The sequence below is a fragment of the Eriocheir sinensis genome, chromosome 51, assembly GCF_024679095.1.
Source record: "Eriocheir sinensis breed Jianghai 21 chromosome 51, ASM2467909v1, whole genome shotgun sequence".
NCBI lineage: Eukaryota > Metazoa > Arthropoda > Malacostraca > Decapoda > Varunidae > Eriocheir > Eriocheir sinensis.
Window position 1 is genome coordinate 1,555,502 of NC_066559.1, and position 19,845 is coordinate 1,575,346.

At 40.1% G+C, this 19,845-nt stretch overlaps 1 protein-coding gene across 4 annotated transcripts; it reads right to left on the reverse strand.

The window, feature by feature from the left end:
* Positions 1 to 2,028: 2,028 nt before the first annotated feature.
* LOC126982504 (phosphatidylinositol transfer protein alpha isoform-like) lies at positions 2,029 to 18,554 on the reverse strand. Of its 4 annotated transcripts, XM_050834605.1 has the most exons (10): positions 18,288 to 18,554; positions 15,946 to 15,976; positions 14,004 to 14,167; positions 12,685 to 12,784; positions 10,665 to 10,742; positions 9,731 to 9,808; positions 9,029 to 9,196; positions 8,373 to 8,494; positions 5,102 to 5,192; positions 2,029 to 3,378 (listed from the first exon to the last, which is right to left on the reverse strand). In XM_050834605.1, the coding sequence occupies exons 1-10, from the start codon at positions 18,302 to 18,304 to the stop codon at positions 3,337 to 3,339; spliced, it is 891 nt and encodes a 296-aa protein (XP_050690562.1). In that variant the 5' UTR covers positions 18,305 to 18,554; the 3' UTR covers positions 2,029 to 3,336. The 4 variants fall into 4 exon arrangements, with proteins under 4 accessions (XP_050690562.1, XP_050690564.1, XP_050690563.1 ...); XM_050834607.1 differs by lacking the exon at positions 9,731 to 9,808 and having other exon boundaries at positions 18,288 to 18,551; XM_050834606.1 differs by lacking the exon at positions 10,665 to 10,742 and having other exon boundaries at positions 18,288 to 18,549.
* Between the last annotated feature and the right edge of the window lie 1,291 nt (positions 18,555 to 19,845).

The window sequence follows — 19,845 nt, forward strand, 5'->3', positions numbered from 1 at the left end:
TTGGGAAAGAACAATTGCCTCACTTCACTGAAATAGAGCACAAAAAATAAGTTTGCTTAATATTTCTTTGGGTTACCCATTAAAATCTAAGGATTGAAACAAAACTAATCAGTTTATTGGGCAACTAAATCATGTTTCACTAACTAGCTAATTACAAGTGGTGACAATATTTTTGCTTTTCTTGTAAATTATAAAATTTATTCTTTTCCAATCCAATGAAAACAAGGTCAACTCAAACGTGGTCAACATTGTGATTGTTTCACTCAACTCAGTCTCAACCATAGGCGGATCCAGGGGGGGGGGCCACGGGGCCATGGCCCCCCCCAAACGCTCTGAGAGTATGTTTTGGCCCCCCCCAAAGAAATTCGTTACAGATACTGTCAGCCTCCCTCAATCATATACATATCATGTAGAACTCGATAGTCGATACTGCATCGCTCTACTACATAAAACAAAATCCAATTCTATGGCCTCAATGCACAAGCGAATCGGAATTAAGCGCTGAGAAGGAAGGCCTCTTCGGCCAATCAGCGATTAGGGAAAATACCAAGGTTGAGCTTCAGCAAGGACTTCTAAATATAGAATTTACTCAGGGCGTGCGCTGTCGAATCTTTAGCCCATAAACCTCGGGCTAGGGGTCTATTGTCACTCTCCCAGCGCGCGAGCGATACTGCAAATTTTTGGAAAAATAGGTGTTGCTCACCAATGCCCTGTGTGGTAATTTCATCGCCAATCCTTCCTCCTCTGCTCCTCATGATGAAAGATATTGGAAGTGTCTAGGTTGTCTTTAATACGCTCGTACATGTATGACATTTAGACGTGGGGATTTCAGTTATGATGATAGAAATAGGCCTATAAGCCATACTACGAGCAAAGCAAACACGAGCAAACATAATTGCATCTGAGCATTTCATTATTATTTATTATATCGCATGACAAGTGTATATGGCAAAGGTCAAAATTTACATATGGAGGCAAGAAGACGGGGTTGTCAAGATTAAAAAAGGTCAAGGCTGATGAAAGCAATGTTTTTAAATATTACGATGTGATTATTGTGATTCTTATATGTTATATATTAATATATGCTTAATAAAGACCAAAAGTATTCTGGATCTAATTCTTGAGTTATGCCCCTGAAAAGCACAATGCAATCCGATGTGACTTAATTCCATGTGTACAGTCCGTCGTCGATGAACAGTTGGCCCCCCCCAAAACTCAAGGCTGGATCCGCCCTTGGTCTCAACTGAGGTACTTAGAAAACCATCGAAGACATTTGCAGCGCGGCATGCTCACATATATATATTTTTTTTTTTACAGTGAATCGGACTCAATCAGCCAATCGGTATCAGTCATCAAAATCAGTGATTCAATCGTTCTGACTTTTCAGTTATTGTTCAAAATTAAATAGTAAATGAGTAACTGAGTAAATCTGTTCATCACTCAACGGCGGCGCGCCATGACTGCCTCTGACGATGTCTGTACAAGCAAGCACTAATTTGATCGCTGCTCATGTCCCATACATACTTTTCTTTGATGCATAACATAGTACATAGTACTACTACTACATACTATATGTTTTTTTAATTTCATTGTAACTTCTCTATTAATACCACATTCAAATCTCTGATTCCCAGGTAGTGAAATCATGAAACAGGAGAATTTGTTGGAACCAATGCACTTTGCGGATGCGATAATTGATTGGTCAGCGTGTGGTAGCAGTGTTCCAGGAGATTTGGGTTCACATCCTGCCTGCCGCTACAAGCTGACAATTATCAGCCATTGGAAAGTGGCTGAAGGCAACCCACATGCTCCTGATGACCCTCTATCAACCTGGACTCTTGCAAAACTCTCTCAAGAGGATCAAGTAGAGCTCTTGGGGACAGGATGAGACAAGCCAAGAATGGGACCACTATAAGCTTTTTGCCTGTGCCACTAACAACAGGCCCCATCATAAAAGCCTACTGACATTATGGGTTGCAAGGAAAAAAGAAAACCTGTTGATTCACTTTTGGGCTATCAAACACTGACTAACTCAATCAATATAGTATATTTTATTTAGTAACCAATTGTAAAGGTAATTGTGATTCATTCAAGTGCATGTGAATTTCATATAGAAACACAGAAGTTTAATCAGACAAACTTTTGTAAGATGAAAAATTTGTTAATGTAGTTGATGAATTTTATTTTGACAATGATTATACTTATTGGTCAATCTTCTTATAAAACAAGAAAATAATCACTATAATAAAACAAATTATTCAATATAAATTGATAACTTAATCCGAATACTAAAGCATTAAAACAACCTTTAGCAACACGATTCAGCTGACAATGCTAATTTGCTCGACCTCAGACCCTAAGATTGCATAGTTTTCTCTTTTCATTCTCTCTACTCATATTACAGAATGACCATCAAAGTGTTTTATGAATCATGTGCTTCTTCTAATGGACTAATTTTGGAGATTATGATTTATAAATGTTTTATTAATAGAGACAGATTCATGATGAAAATCACATCAAAAAAATTTGATGACTTTTAAATCATATAAATTGGTCAGTATATGCACTCTTGAGGGAAATACAGCCTGGCATGGCAAGAGTCCACTGTAAGGCAATCCCTCAGCATGGAGGGAATATAATTCGTTTTCTTATTTCTAATCATCTCCTTCCAAGGAATTCTTTATGAAAATATCTAAATAATTTCTTAACTATAATTAAACTGGAATTTTAGGTGTTGATTTCAGTGTTATTTTGTACAAATTTGTGCACACTGTAAATAAGTATGCACTAATAATTGTTACCAATGATTTAGTATTAGAACTAAAATCACCACCTCATGAGATGAGCCTCTCTCTCACTAAGCTCAGGGATCAGCAGAATCACCAGGAGGCCAAGATACTCATGAAATGCTTTTAAAATACCTTAAAAATTGATTTTGATAATATTCACTGTCAAGAACTGATACATCCAACTTCAAAGCATGTCCACTCAACCCATCATGGCTGAATGACTGATCAGGATACTTACATTATGAGGGTAGCCATGAATGTAGGATATGAGTAATGTATGTATGGAATCAGCCACCAACCTACTATTAAATACAGATATTTCACTGGAAGTCCTTAATCTGGTCCCATACAGGTGTGAATAAATTAGTTACTAGATTTTAACCAATTACATTCCTTTGTAAGACAATACATACTGGAAAATGCTTAATACAAAGAGCATGTGTACAAATACAGAGGACTTCATGGGAATGTCTCAAAACTAATACCCTTGGAACAGAGAGCTTGACAAATTTAGTAGAAAGAGAATGACAGTAAGAACATCAGTCTCTTATTCACCCGTTGTGCCTCGTACAGTGCCGATTTGACGTTGCTGGAAAATGAAAACATAATCAATACAAATTGATCGAATTATTATTGTATTTGGGATATGATATTACTTGGTATGTTCTAGACTGCAATTAGAGATAATGCTAGTCTTGTAAGTCTGCTGTTGATTGGATAATGGCTTGAGGCATTTACGGTCATATTATAAGACATTTCATGGCCCAAGAACACCTATTTGACAAGGCTTTCGTAGGAGTAGTGGGCATTTCCAGGAGTAGTTTTATTACCCTGGTGGTAGTTTGACCCTTCTTCTGTACCATGAACCTCAAGAAACACTCATTAGAACCAGATTGACCCCCTCTTTGACCTTTACAAATAGCTGATGTGAGAAGCGAAAGTGTCTTATAATACCAACCTTAGTCTCCAGCACAACCTAGAACCTGGCCTATTGACACTTCATTCATTGTACCTCACAACTGTTGTATAAGGCACACTTCATTTCCTCATCATTAGGGAGTAGACCAATAATGGATAAATACACAAATATGATAACAAGAACATACAAGCTGTTGCTGACCATCATAATGTCTCTTTGTTATATGGAAGAAAATGTTGAAAAAACTGTCTAAGGCTCAGTCTGGAATATGCAGAGTGATTTGGTCACCAGATAAAAATTGAATCGAAGGAAATAAGTGAGGATGCAGAGTATCAATAAGAATACTACCAAGCCTACGGGACCTCTAACAGGAAGACTCAATCTGTCTGTTTCCAACGCCCTGCTTCCTCACAGAAACATCTCTCAAGGGGGCGGCCACGGCAGAGGTGTCTCCAGTTATCACTGTTCCTATTTTCCCTCACCTACCAATGCACCCACACACACACACAACAAACACACACACACAAATTAATGTTTTTAATATGCAGAAATGATATGCAGGAAAAGTAAAGAGTTATAGAGTATGTTAGCAGATGATGCCAAACTGTTTAGAAAAATAAGAGATGATAATGATTGTAATAAGCTGCAGGAAGATATAAATAAAATACATGAATGGAGCTAAAAATGGGAAATGGAGTTTAACAAAAGAAATGTCACTCAATGAAAATGGGAAAAGTAAAAATAGACCAAGTGGAATGCATTGGATGGGAAGGACAATCATCGACACAGTGAATGAAGAAAAAGACTTAGGAATCATAATACAAGATACACTGATACCTGAGAAGCAAATAAATAAGATATTAGGAAAAACATAGTTTGTTGCAAAATATTAGAGAGGCATTTTACTACTTGGATGGGAACATGATGAAAATAATAACAACACTGATTAGACCAAGGTTAGAGTATATGCAGTGGTTGTTTGGTCACCACACAGGAAAAAGGATATAAGGAAACTTGAAAGGATCAAAAGGATTGCATATAGGATGGTACCAGAACTATCAAATCTGTCATACGAGACTAGAATGGAGGAACTAAGCCTACCAACACTTAAAGAAAGAAGAGAAAGTGGAGACCAGATAGCGTTGTACAGGAATACAAGTGGAATGGATGAGTTGGATAGAAATGATTTAATTGAGATATGCCAAATGTAAAACTTTACTGTAAAAAAAAATGTATGGTGGTTCAAGAGGAGCATTTATGAGCTTGAAAGTCAAACTGGAAAAGAATGGATGTGGAAGCAGAACAACAGGAGCATGACTCAAAGTCTGTAAACAATGAGATAAATATACACAAACACACACACAAGTATGTATATATCACTAATAATACACACCTCATCAAGTTCCTCCTTTGTTTCATCTTCTAGACGTCTAATGTCATCCATGTTCATTCCGTGCCATCTATCCATCCAACAGAACACTTGCCTGCAATAACACAATGAAACTCATACACAGCCTCCAGGATGTTCTACTTCATAGCTAAGAAACTCCCTTTTTCTCGAGTTAGGAAGGTAAACAAATAACACATTCTTTTAGTCTGCCTTTTTTCATGCAGATCAAACTTTTACTTTTCAAACTTAGGTGGGGAGACAAAAGTTATTACATGAAAAAAAAAAAAAAAAAAAAAAGTAACCAGTAGTAGGAAGACAGGATCATGGAGCACTGTACTTTTGAAACAATTAAATAACCACATACTGTAAACCTTTGCTTTAAAAGAACTAATTGGGAGGAAGGAGGTGACATTATATCTGATAATCCATTATATCTGAGGGAGCCGAACATTTTGCATATAAGAAACCTTGTTCGTTTTATGAGGTGAAATGTTTGCTATGCCTAATCATTTCTGATTATAGTCATACCCCAGTTTACGAGCTTAATTTGTTCTGGAATTTTATTCGCAAACCAAAAAACTCATAAACAAAAACGAATGCACACTAGTGCTGAAAACACAAAGATCGCACACTAGAGCACTGGAGTAAGCGGACACGAGTGCATGAGCGCTACCTCTGCGAGTGTACAATGCAGACTGAGACCCCATTCCTATTGCTTTCTGCTCTGAGCTCTCTCGTCTTGCAGCTAACAAAGGGAACCCATGCTCATGTCTTCGACTTGTACAAACAGGATGCTCGCACACCAAATCACCGCTCATAAACCAAGGCATTTTTAGTGAATTTTTCTGGCTCGTAAATCAAAACACTTGTAAATTAAGGTACTCGTAAACCAAGGTATTAGATGCATTAGATAAGAGGTGAGGCATGGAAGGACAAGACTGGAAGTGATTACAGTCAGGTGGACAACAAACATGCACTACCCAGTTAACTTTGTTTAAACCACCACTGATCGACATGCATGTACATGTTAGGTTGACCTACCACTGGATCAAACCCAGCACTTGCTGAACTTGTTCAGTAAATCCCTGCATATACCACACTGCCCCCCAAAAGTTTGTTAAAGCTGAAATATGTTATATTGAGGTCTGTGAAAGGGTGGGTTTACTGTAATGCCTTTTACTGCTTAAGGGCATGTCTGGGTGTGATTTTAAATGAGTATTTTTGAGGTTGGTAATTTTTTTTTTCTTCACTCGGCAAATAGAGAACCATGTGAACTATCGAGCAGAGAAGTTTATTTCGATTAAATAAAAAAAAAGTGGTTACAGATAAATTTAAATCCCCTGCTGCATTACATACATCATTGCTGTGCATTATAGCTTTTGTGCCGCGCATTATGGCAGCTTGTGCTGCACATCATGGCGGCTTGTGCTGCGCATCATGGCGGCTTGTGCCGTGCATCATGGCGGCTTGTGCCGCGCATCATGGCGGCTTGGCGCAATTTTCAAAAAGTCAGTCGTGGTGGCTGCTCGCGCTATCTGAGGCTTTCGCACTAATTAATTTTTTTCTCGGTAGATGGTGGCTCGCGCTAATTGCGGTTCGCGCTAATTGATCTCACGCTAAGTGGGGCTCTACTGTACCTTGTTAATAGGCAGAAAAGGGGAAGTAAGAACAGATCGTTTTTAAGCCGCAGTTGAAGGCAGCTGCCTTACAATTGGCTGGCAGTTCTGAATGAATGCTTGTGATCCACGTGGTGTCGTCTGCTAAAGTAAGGGCAGTGGCTCACGGTCACCCGTGGGACATTTGGACAAACCTATATTTTTCTGGTAGTTTTCTGTGTGTTATGAAATAATCTGCTGACTCTTTCTGTTAAAAATCATGAAATCACAACTATCATGATTGACTTTTCAATGCCTCTTGAACATAAACTGCTGCTGCCGCCGCAAAATAGCTCGCAGAGAGGTTCAACTTGCTTGCTGTTTCCATATTTCCCTCACCGCTCACAAAGATCACAAGCGGACAGACTATAACAAAACCAGGCAAATTAATACTTTTACTGCTGTGTATTCTCACCACGTGCATGCGTGGTGGACAGCAGAATGACTAATTTCATCGGGGAGATATTTCTCACAACACCGGCCAGTATTGTGGATCTTCTTCTTCTTCTTTTGACCTGTAACGTTTTGTATCGGTTCTTAGGTCCTCCTTCTCCACACTTTTATACTTCACAACATGCACTTAGGGCCGCTTTCACAGTCATATTGTTTGTTTTGATCGTTACCAATGGCGGCGATCGCTGCTATAGTATTTCCACGTGAAACTGGCCGATCGGGTAGTGGCGGCTGCGGGGTTAGCCTAGCCAAGCACTTACCACACACTCTCAACATCTCTCGCTTCGTCTGCAGCCGCCACTACCCCATCGGCCAGTTTCACATGAAATACTAAGCAGCGATCGCCGCCATTGGTAACGATCAAAACAAACAAAGTGACTGTGAAAGTGGCCCTGAGTCACTTAACAGTGCACACTTATACACTTCACCCTGAACTTAGGTGTTTTTCTGTCCTTTTCTTTCCTTGATTTTGCTTTTCTATGCCCTATTGCAATTTTTCACTACTACTTTTCACCGTGGCTGCCATGCATTACAGGTCAAAAGAAGAAGAAAAAGAAGAAAAGGAAAACAACACCGGGAGATCTACAATTTTCATAGACGTGAGAAAAAGATTTTTGGACTGTGGTTCCACAGCACGGGGTGTTCTCTTATCTTGTTAATCAAGTAGTAAGCAAAGCAGCTCTGCCAGTCCATTTTACGAGTCTCTTGGTGGGCCATCTTCCACTGCTCCTCACTCCTCAGCCACTGCCGTCGTCTGTTTGTTTTCATGAAGCCGTTTGGTACCCACGTACCCACGCTCGTACTCACAACCGTTTTCCATTCGTAAGGACAACCAACAACTCACTCCTGGTTGGGAATACGGGCAACCGCGGTTGCCCATAGCCCCAATGGTTGGACACCGCCTTTTAAGGCAGCACGCATGACGCCGACGGTAGGTAGACGTGACCCAAACATGTCAAAGCAACGCAAAACTCGTGGCGGTAATACGCGAAAGTCATGATGGTAAGAATTTAGGACTAATCGCTAAACTTGGATAGCGCGAAACTCGAGAGAGTACTGTAGTACGTATCAGCTATGTTGAAATGCTGTTAAAGTGGTAGTGCATGTCTGTGACTCTGAGAGATAACCTTTATGTATTTCTGCCCTGCCATAATCTTTATTGTTACCTGTGGAAGTTGGTGAAAAGTCTGCGCTCAGTGTCCATGATGAACTTTTCTATCCTGGTTTGGAAGCCAAACCACTTGAATTCACAGGTTACTAGTTTGTAGCAAGTCATCACAGGATCACACTGTAAATAAAATGTAATGTAGCTGAAACATCCCTTTTGGCCAATTCTTATAACATGTTATTATAGTGGTTCCCAATACATGGAACAATTTCAAGGGGTCCATAGTCTACCGGACGGAACAACTTCTGTTTTCATATAAATAGGCCTACAGCTTAATCAGCATAACAATACAAGGCCCATTGACTGGGCATATGTCTGACAATTGATGGACCCTGGAAATTGTCTGGGAAATCTGATATCAGGGAAATCAATGATCGGATATATTTTTCAGATATTCTCTGATTTCCCAGAGGTTTTTCTGTTTGTCCAACACTAATTTCGTCCAATGTGATGTGATCTCTGACCGAATTCCTGTGTTAGACATGAGGCCACTGTACCTAGTCCTGACTCATGGCTCAAACTGGAATGAGGAATGAGGAAAGAGTTTCAACAGGTAGACTGAAAATAAGTTACAGGAGGAATATTGTTTTGCATACAAGTGTATCTTTCTTTCTTATAAATAACACAATGAAGAGTAACAGTACAAGAACGCACCTTCTTCCACCACTGGGGGCCTGTTAAGGGTCCTCGTCCAGTCTTTTCTGATTTGAATTTTGTTGGATCTTCCTCTTCCTTATAATCTGCAGACTTGACAGAATCATTGGAGATATCTACAGTTACCACTTCCCGCAGCTTGAGCTTCTCTCCCATTAGTTTGTGAGCCTGAAGTAAAGCAGACTTATTACCATTACATAAGTTAATGTTGATTCACTACCCTTAACCCGGTAGCAGCGAGGATCATGTTTCTTTATGGTCCCTCTAAGCGAGAAAAATGAGAAAAAATCATCACCCACACAAACCATTTCATGATATATATCAAAGCATTTGTGATCAGATTATGTATCATCTATTTTGAGGGGGATTATATCATGGCACAAATTTGGCCCGTCGCTGCTACACGGTAAAGCCACAAATTTGGCCCATCGCTGCTACCGGGTTAACAATACAAATATTTCTACAGTAGATTCTTGTTAAAACACTTACTTCAATAATTCTCCAAGAAAACTAATCAGTTTCATGTAAAGTTGAAGAGAGCAAATTATAAGTTGCAAAAACAAACTCTTCACATGACCAAAACATATTTTAAACAGCATTACACTAAACATTTGCTTTTATTCCATGAACAACAACATTAGTCTAAATACAATAATTTTTACAGACAAACAATTACAAGGCATGAAAACAGAGCAGACTCACATTTTCCTGAGTTCCCATGTCTGGCGCATGAAGCGTTTCAATACACACAGTAAAGTTTTTCTTCATGTACGTTGGATTCTGTCATGCATGTGATGGAAAGTTAATCATGCAGGAAAGCATTAGCGTTTCAGCACATTTAAATAAACAAATGTAAGATTTACACCTACATCTGCTACAAGTGATGCAAACTTCATGCTAGAAAGTTTCATTTAATTGGCACAATATCTGTGGTCATATGCCGGAGAGAGACAGGAGGGGGAAGGAATTATAGGAGAAGGGAACAGATCCCAGGAGATGGGACACAACCCCCGATTAATACCTGGTACCCATTCACTGCTGGGTGGACAGGGGTGTAGGGTATTGGAAAAGCCGCCCAAATTTTTCCACTCCGCCCGGGAATCGAACCCAGGCTCTCTCGATTGTGAGCTGAGTGTGCTAACCACTGCACCATGAAGCCCCCAACTTATGCTAACACTGAGCTGAGATGGATTATGAATACACATCTGTAAGTAAAATTTAGCCTAAGTATATAAGTATCAATCCCACAATGAAGCAGGTAGACAATAGATTCAAAAGGTAAGAAGATACAGGCATGCTGTTTGTTAGGCAGTAGTGAAGCTTGTCCACTTGACCAATATGCCTGAACTGCACTCAAACACCACTGAATGACTAGTCTTAATGTATGAGTATGGATGGTAATACTAGTCATGTGTAAAATTATCAATGAGGCTTCACAGAACAGAATTGTATATAAAAACGTACATTTGGGTGTTAAATAGTCACAGCGTCAGACAACAGGAGTGTTAAGAGCATGTTTGTTTGCATAAAGAAGCAGGTAAAGTACTGTGAGGGCTTCAGACTGTAGGAGTGTAAGCATTTCATTGGGTACAGCTAAGAGAAGCATGCCAGGTGAAGTGTGCCATGCCTCACTCACATTCTCGGACACGCCATCGTCCGGGGCGTGCAGGGTCTCTATCGTTATGAAAAAATTATCCTTCATGTACCCAGGGTTCTGAAAGGCAACTAATTGTAAACATGTTATAACATGTCACACACACACACACACACACACACAAGAATTCAGCCAACTCCATTCATGAAGGGAAGATATTTTATTGAACCAATAAGAAAAAAAATGTGGTGCAAATAAGGCCAGTCAAAAGGTTCATTTGGCATAGTTATCAAGACAACATTTGAGCTTGGTAATCATGCTACACAAATATGATGATTATACAGTAAACTCTCAGTTATCCAAATATATCTGGCCAAGGCCTTTGCAGATGAATAAAAAATATGGATAATGTGGGAGGAGTTTTTACGACTGACTATCACAGATGGAGATTGAAGAAGTCCCACATGCCTCATTTGCATTTTTTCCCAGCCAGATTGGACCTTGTGAACTTACAGCACTGTAGCTGTGTTCAGCTAAGGTCACTCTAGCCACTTGTATTTCTGAACTGGAGGCTGGGCCAACCTTGCCCACCTAGGGGAAGTGGTCACACTGCAGCAAGAACCATCCATCCTGTCAGGGCAGCTCTCGCCACAAATGTCAAAATAACAACAAACAGCTGTTTACATCCAAGGACCAAGATCAAAAGTGTGTGTGTATAGCCCTTGTTCAGATATTTTCTTATTGCATGGACAGGGTAATTTATCTAGTACATGATTTTTTGTAAACAAGTTATTTCAAAACATTCCTATTGAGTCTGAAAAAATGATTCATTAGCTTTCACTAGACACTACTGAGTATTTGACTATAGAAAACGGGCCCCTTTTCCCACTGCTGTGCTTATCACAAAACACTTCCAAGGTGGTGAAGCTGCTGTTTTTCCTGAACAACAAGGAAACACTTGTTTCTCTGGCTCATATGTGAAGTGACTGTCAAGGTTTGAGGGGATGTAGTGCATCATCTGCAAGGAAACTATGTATAATGTTCTTGGCCTCAGAGGTGTGTGCCAAGGCTGGTGCTGCCAATATGGGGGAAGCATATGGCAGCCTTTCTGTCAGCTGAGGTTCTGTCTGCCACTTATCTTTGTATAATAAATGTTATGTTTGAGTTATATTTACTGTTTACAACTTTGTCCATTTAAGTCTTTAGAGCAGCAGTTACATTCTATGCTTGGAGGTGACTGATGGAGTCCAAGACTGAACCACAATGGATTTAAGCATCTGTTGTGCAGAGGCAATAGCAGCAGCAGCCTCTTCCTCTGGCTCCTCCAGACTTTGGATGATGACATACCGAGACACGAGTTCGCCTTGTTCATGCTTTGCGGTGCCCCAAGTTGATGTGCCAGAGAGAAAGGCAAGACTGCATGCAGGGAGGGTAGCCTGTGCCAGCCATGACCTGAGTGCACAGAGGCCTGGCCGGCGAGTCCATGGGCAGTCACCGGCTTCACACACGTTGCTCTCCCTTTGCAAAAATCCTCCAAATAATTTGCACATTGTGCTGACTTTGTGACAGTTTTGGACATTGTTTCCCCTACTTAACTGTAAGCTATTATAATGTGATAAATTTGTGCATCTCAGTCTTGATGCAGATATCCCTGCCCTAACCTCATCACATGAGAATACAGTGATAGGTTTAGAGGTACAAGTTCTCATGTGGATAATATCAGATTGTGAATAATGCAGATCCAGATAACTGAGCTTTTACTGTACAAAAATGTGACTTAAGTTTCTTGAACAACTTTCATATAAAGAAATGCTATCATGTAACCCTTAGCTGCACCACACAGTTTCTCTAGGTATTCTATGGAGGAAGGTGTTACATGATTACCTTCTAACAGTTAGTGGAGAGAAATTGTACTGAAAACAATAATGCAGTCACCTACATATTGTATAAGGTATCACATGGATACCCTATATCATACTGTGTTATGATCCCCATCATGAAAAGTATATGGCTATTTAGTTTCTGGCAATATCAAGAACAGAGAATATATGAACAGACTCACCGAGATGACCGTTCGGCAATAAGGGTAGGCGTTCCAGGCCTCCTCATGCATCTCAAGGGAGCCCTCAGGTGCTAGTAGACGGATGAAGGATGGCACTTTGCTGGGTGAAGATGAGTTTTAAGATAATAAACAGAGAATCTCAATGATAAGGTGGAGAAAATCTGAGAGAAAAGATGAATGAATGATGGGACTCAGCTGACAAGAGGTTGCGGGTTAAAGACAACGGCAGGGGCGGGAAGAGACTTTGAATGAAGGGTGGAACTGTGCTGAAGGGAGTGGAAGCCAGAAATAATAAGTAGTAATGACTAGAAATGGCTACTGAAAAACATGATTAGGATAAAGAGGAGAGTGGATTAATTACTCATACCTCTCCAGCAGCTATACAGTACATGCATAAAGAGCATAAGCCATCTTTAAAAATAATGATATCAATAACAGCAACAACAAAAGTAATAATACAGTAGTATTAACCCCATAATGACGTTGATGCTGCTGGCGTCATATAGTTCTATCAGACGTGGGTAATGAGCATTACGCCAGCGCCGGAAAGCGAGAAGCTATCCGGAATTTGAAGGGTGCGCGTAACTAGGTCTCTGTCGATGCTAAGTGACTAACTGGCACCTCTTTTGTCCCTTACCACCACTTGGTGTTAAAAATAGTCTACAGTTCCTGCCTATGCATCATGTCATCTGCAAAGCGATTATGTTCCCTCAGCCGTCCTGTTTTGGTGATCTTCCTTTAGTTTCTGCTCATTGTGTGAGTGCCGAGCGTAATCTTAACACATCCACTGATATACGTGATGTTCTATATGAACCAATATCTTGTTTACAGGAGTGTTCAGAGGAGTGGGAAGCGGAAGTTGGATTTTTTGGGGAATCATGGAATTCCAGCCAAATGGTCTGTCCAAATCATAATCTGATTTCACTGATGAGTTATACAGATGATTTTCTAGAACTTTTATTAAATGAGATTCCTTCCAGAATGAAAAATTACAAAAATTATTTTTCGAGTTTCACTGCAACTTTGGGTCTCTGTAGGCAGTAAATTTCTGGGTAAAAGATTATAGCTATATTTTTCAGACTCCACTGTGATAAAATGAGCAACTTTTCTTTAATAAATTTTCCTGTATGTTGCACCAGTAAAAAGTTTGAAGTTTTTGGAAATCATGGAATTCCAACCAAACGTTCAGTCTAAAGTAAAAATCTGATTTCACAGTAGAGTTATAAGGATGCTTTCCTACATCTATATATATTCACTATGCTATGGAACTGTGAAAATTTCCTAGCAATGCACCAAGAAGAGAACGGTCATGTGATTACCTTTTCAGGTGGTAAATTTTGTAGGTGTATTGCCCTTTGCTGTACTCATCCCCGAGGAGAGGGTGGTTGTCAAAGGGTTCATTTTTCAACACCTCAATGCCCTCGCCTCCACCAGTCTCATTCTTGCTTGCCTCGGCCACACTGTACAGCTGGGCCACCTGGTACTGCGTACAGAGAAAAAAAACTTTACTTTGTGCGTTTAGGGTAGTGAAGTTTAATTCTACACAGCTGATGTGATGCAAGTCTCTCATGGTCTGAATATGGGTTTTCTCTCACAACTAAAAATGCAGACACAAGCTACAGTAACATAAGAGTTAGTAAATGATATCTAAAATGATTACATTTTATTTTAGTAATTTCATATATATTTTTTTCAAAACCTTATTACTGCATTGCTAAACTAGGAAAAGTTGGAAAGTTTCGTTTAGTCGGCGCAACATCTGTGGTCATATGCCGGAGAGAGACAGAAGGGGAAGGAATTATAAGAGAAGGGAACAGATCCCAGGAGACGGGACACAACCCCCGATTAATACCTGGTACCCATTCACTGCTGGGTGGACAGGGGTGTAGGGTATCGGAAAAGCCGCCCAAATTTTTCCACTCCGCCCGGGAATCGAACCCGGGCTCTCTTGGTTGTGAGCCGAGTGTGCTAACCACTGCACCACGAAGCCCCCGCTAAACTAGGAGAAAGATCACTTATTTTGTTCCTAATATTGTAAATGATGAATACCGTAAAATGGGGTGACTTTGATCCCAGGTCAAATTTAACAAAAAATTATATAAATATAATATTATGCATTTTAAAAGCATCTTATCAAATAAAATCCTTATTATTTTTAGTATATAATGCATACAAAGATCTTGAAAAAAAAAAAAATAAATAAATAAAGTGAACCCCCATCAAGAATTTCAAAAATATATAATGTTATTTCCCAAGCAGCTAAAAATTAAATGTGTTGTAGTTATTAACTGAGCAGCTTGGCAAATTCAACAAAAGTATCGATCCATAGCCATTTAAAGAGTCAAGATCTGTTTATATACACGCCACCACCTTACCTAAAGGATAGTAACATATTGTTGTAAAAGAGTGATAGTTCGACCACTTCTTGGTAAATAGTCAAGTCATTAAATCGATGAGTTCACATTTACTGAATGTGTGACTGAAGACTAATTCATGCACACCCAATAACAATAATACTGAGTAAGCACTAGTTGTTAGGCTGTGATTGATGCATTTGCTCTTTATACAAGAAAAGATATCTGATCATTGGGATGCACGGCTTAGTTTACACCACGAATCTAGGTAAATTTCTTGAAAGCAATTGCTTGAAAGTAAATTGTTTGAAAAGAAGAGGTCAAGTACGTTAGGCCTGTCTCCAAGATGGTCAAGAATTCATGTAGGGTGCTGAACCAACTGCTCTAGATCACTGAGGATTGCAAAGTTGTAGGTTTGTCCACCAGGCTGGTCAGTGAAAGAGGATGAAAGCCACAGCTGGTGGTGAACATTGAAAGGGTTAACACTTGGCTGGTAGCTAAGTGACTGCTTGTGTAATAAACTGAATTGCATCAGTGGTGTGTAGACACAAAGGGAATAAATTATGCAGAGGGGTGGATTTCAATGGCAAGAGTTGGAGTGGACTGGGTGTGACTGTGTTATACTCTGTGTCAGTAAGAAATGTTGACAGAAATCCAGTAGCTGTCATGCTGTGCCATTATTCATGAGACATATTTGTCAGGATACAAAGTGGAGGACATCATACAAGTGCTTCGTACATATGTTTACATATATAATCAAAATATTGAATGAAAAGTTGCAGCTACAGTCATTTCACATGTTTCATACCATACCACATGGAAAACTTCCATGTAAATGTACTCAATAAAAATAGCAGTAGAGAAAGGAAAATCCACAACCGACCCAAATACAACTCAGGGCACCTACCTCTTCCACCGTGAGGGGCAGGATGACTCTACTGAAATACAGAGGACACCCATAAAGCTTTGATATGGAAGGCTGCAAGGCTCACTGCATCACAGGGTTGGAAATTGAGCTGAATAACTAATATATATAAAAGGCATACCAACATAATGATTAAAAATAAACATGTGATTACAGGAATACACAAATATTAATAAATGCAACACTATCATTCTGCAATCAAACAAAAAAATTGTGAAAGGAGGAGGAAGAAGATGAAAAGTAAACAGCTTGCAGAGATTTATAAACACTTAGGAAAAACTACTGCTGTTAAGTAGTAAAAGATGTAGAAAATGACATCAGTGAAAACAAATAAAATATGCAGCATTACATAAAATATCAGTCAGTGTTATCTTGGGGTAAACAGAAAAAAAAAGTATAAAAATCTGAGTTTTATAAATATCATTAAGCAACTTAAAGGTTACAATGAAGGCATTTAAACTATTTGAAAAATAACTTCAAGCTATAGTCTATAAAGCTACCTTCAATTTTTTGTTTTTCATTCAATAATTAAATTGCTGTCAAAACATTTATTGTAGTTGGGACATAATAATTAGCAGATCACTTCAATTTTCTCATCAAACACTGACTTCAAACAACAATTCTGCCAGATCAAAAAATACCTGTCCAGGAATTACCTTTGTTCATAACTCATGTCAGGAGCACTTGGGTAACAATAGAACATCAGACTGTGTACCGTGTCCCCAAATATCCCTCTATCAGGTACAGAATGCATGCTGCAAAATCAGCGTTCACGATTCTGTCGCTGGCGCCAGATTCTGTTTACACACGGTGGAGATGCAAGCATTATCATTTCTGTGCAATTTTACCACTGAAATACTATCCCTATGAGTTCTTCGAGTGGCGAAGGGGAAGGGGGAGAAGTTGCTGCCCCTGTAAGAGGCAGGAAATGGTTGAGGAACCCGATAAAGTGGAAATATCAACTTCCAATGTTAGTATTCTCAGGGTATTATTCTAGTGTTTGCCCATACTCACCCCTCACAACCAAATTTGGATAGGGGGCCTTTGAGACTGCGGGGAATGCGGCGTTACACAACATTTAAAAGAAAATGCAATGGAATATCTCTTTTAGTTTCTGAAATATGTACGTTTAGCCCGGTAGCAGCAGGGATCATGTTTCTTAATGGTCCCTCCAAGCAAGAAAAATGAGAAAAAATCACGCCTTACACAAACCATTTCATAATATATATCAAAGCATTTGTGATCAGATTATATATCATCTATTTTTGGGGTAAATATCATGGCACAAATTTGGCCCGTTGCTGCTACCGGGTTAAATGTCGTAAAACTTTGGAGGCGATTTTCTCTCTTTTTTTTTTTTTAAACGGCGCTTGGTACAGTATGATACTAGGGGCCTCAAATACTGTGGTAGACCACATGCTAAAGTAGCACCAAAAACCCTTTTATATGCTTTGCAATTGATCTCATTTGATTAGGTTAGGATGAGCCAAGGCAGCAGAGATGGTCAAATGGAGGCACACCAAACTCACTCCACTATGGGAAACTACAAAATGATGAATGAAACACTGAAAGACAACCAATGGGAGTGCTTAGCTTTCAGTGAGGGGTAGGGGCTTATCCATTTTCATATTCCGCTCCCTCCACCTGAATGCAATGAGGGCAGGGCTTCTATTTAGCATCGTGATACTGGTGTGTGGGAGGTACCGGAGAGAAAGGACGGAGATGATGAGGGTGGCAATGAGTGAGATGGGTTGGGATGTGAATGGGAGGATTGCAAGAACGGAGAGGGAATGGATGCTGCTGCTGCTGGGACTGAGTTCTGAAGCAAATGAGAGAATTATAGAAGCCATGAAGAAATTTCTGGAAAAGATGTGGTGTGTAAGAAACAGGGAATAGGATGATTTGTGATGGATATTGTTTGTATTGTTTTTATTTTTACAGGTTGTGCCGATATGAAGGCCTGACTCTCCCACGGGTCACCTGTACAGCAAGAGGCACGAGACAGGGGTGGGGGGGGGCGGCATCCTGACAGCTCACCGTCACATCTGAGCGGCTCTGGGACAAAGGAGAGACACCATCGCCTCCCTATTTTTTTAATTTTTTTTTTTATCAAGGGTATAGCAAGATAATGAAGTGGGTTAGCGTGGGAGAATGAAGGGCAGCATCAGGAGTGCACAGTTGTATGGCGTGGGTGGGTTCGCTAATCACCCCTCTGAGCGGCCACATCCCTGTCAGGCTGAGTCATCCCTGGGCCACCGCCACCTGCCTCACCCCCACCCATGCCCGCCTCCCTGACACATACTGCCCTCCAGGTGTGTACTTACAACTCCTTGACGAGCATGGCGAGGCGCGGAGGAGGGCGGAGGGCGAGGAGGCTGCGGGCTGCCGAGCGACACACACAAGAGACACGCCGCCTGCACGAGCAACAGCTGACCGCCGTCTGTGTGTACTGTGTGTAGTATTCAACAGATTATCGTACTCAGAACATCGTATTTTCCTGTTCCTGACCCATACAAATTGCAGAAAAACATCGATAATTAACCATCTGAACTCTAATTGTAAATGTATATCGTTATCAGTGTAGGCTCGACAGTGTTGGGCCTCAAGCAGACGAAAAAAGTATGCCTAGTACGACAATCTGGTAACGGTAGACTCGGTCGGGAGTTTCGCCTTTGTAACGGCACTCCCTATTGTGTTTTTACTGTCTGTGTCTATTTTTTTTCTTCTCCTTTCATTCTTTTTTCTCTTATTGTCCAAAACTTATGTATTGTTGCTTTTGTTTCTTCGGTGTGGTCATTTTCAAATAAAAAGTGTGTGTGTGTCCGTCGCTGTGTGCCTCCCACCTCCCCGCCCCTTTCTCCTTCATGTATTTATCGCCCATTAATAACTGTTCTCCCAATTAGATGATCATATAATTTGTTTTGTGGATGTAAGGACTGTATAGGTAGGCCCTAGTTTAAAACAAAATCATTTTTCTTATTTTTTTCTTTGGTACTGCTGGCCAGTTCATGAAAGTCTCCCCATTTTATGTTCCTGTTAAAAACTGACAAAATTAGCCTCACGAAATATATACTGACTGAAAGAGAAGAAAAAAAGAAGGTGGTGGTTAAATGACGGGTGAAGGTGTGTTGCATAATAATCAGTGTTCGGGGAAGTTTTGGGGAGGGACGGAAAACTTGCTGCTGGCTGGTTCCGATGACCTGCTGCCTGCCCTAAAGGTGCTGTTACACCCTCCCTAGGCATTACCTGACTGAGTAAAATAAACAATTCATATGAATAAACAACTACTGGGCACCATAACACAGTCAACAAACTTTAATTCCTATCAACTAATACAATAGTAACTCCGTTAAAAACAGTGACGGGATGAAGATAAATACCACAGAGTTCTATAGAGTGCACGACGAGCCCTGGAAAAGTCACTGCTGAAACTGGGTCAGCGGCCATGTTACTGTGCCCAGTCCATCCAAAACTTACGACTTCACACACCTCACTCTCACCCAGCTTCCTCACACAACCATTTGATACTAAGACAGAAACTGAGGCCGTTAATGCCTTCCTGGATAAAAAAAAAAAATAATCTGCATCACATTAGCATAAATCTACGTAAATATAGGCGTAATGGAGAGCAGAGCATCAATATTGTCTCACACTTATTTTTCTACAGCTCCTTAGAGCTCATCTATTTCTCATTTTATATTTTTTGAGCGCGGTTCCTGAATCTACACACTTTTCTAATTACGCTGGTACTGAATACGTCTTAATGTGATAATAACAAGATGGCCAAAATTACCTCGGAACATAACCTGTGCCTTTATGCTGAATTACATCGTATCCTTATATGCAGGCAGGGCTGTGTTCCTTCCCATCACTTTTCAACAC

Bases quoted from the DNA above. Each gene is read 5' to 3' on its own strand.
- LOC126982504 (XM_050834605.1), bottom strand. The intron at 9,809-10,664 runs GTGAGTGAGGCA...CATGCATGACAG, and splicing joins ACGATGGCGTGTCCGAGAAT to AATCCAACGTACATGAAGAA. The intron at 5,193-8,372 runs GTAACAATAAAG...GTGTTATTGCAG, and splicing joins CTTTTCACCAACTTCCACAG to GCAAGTGTTCTGTTGGATGG.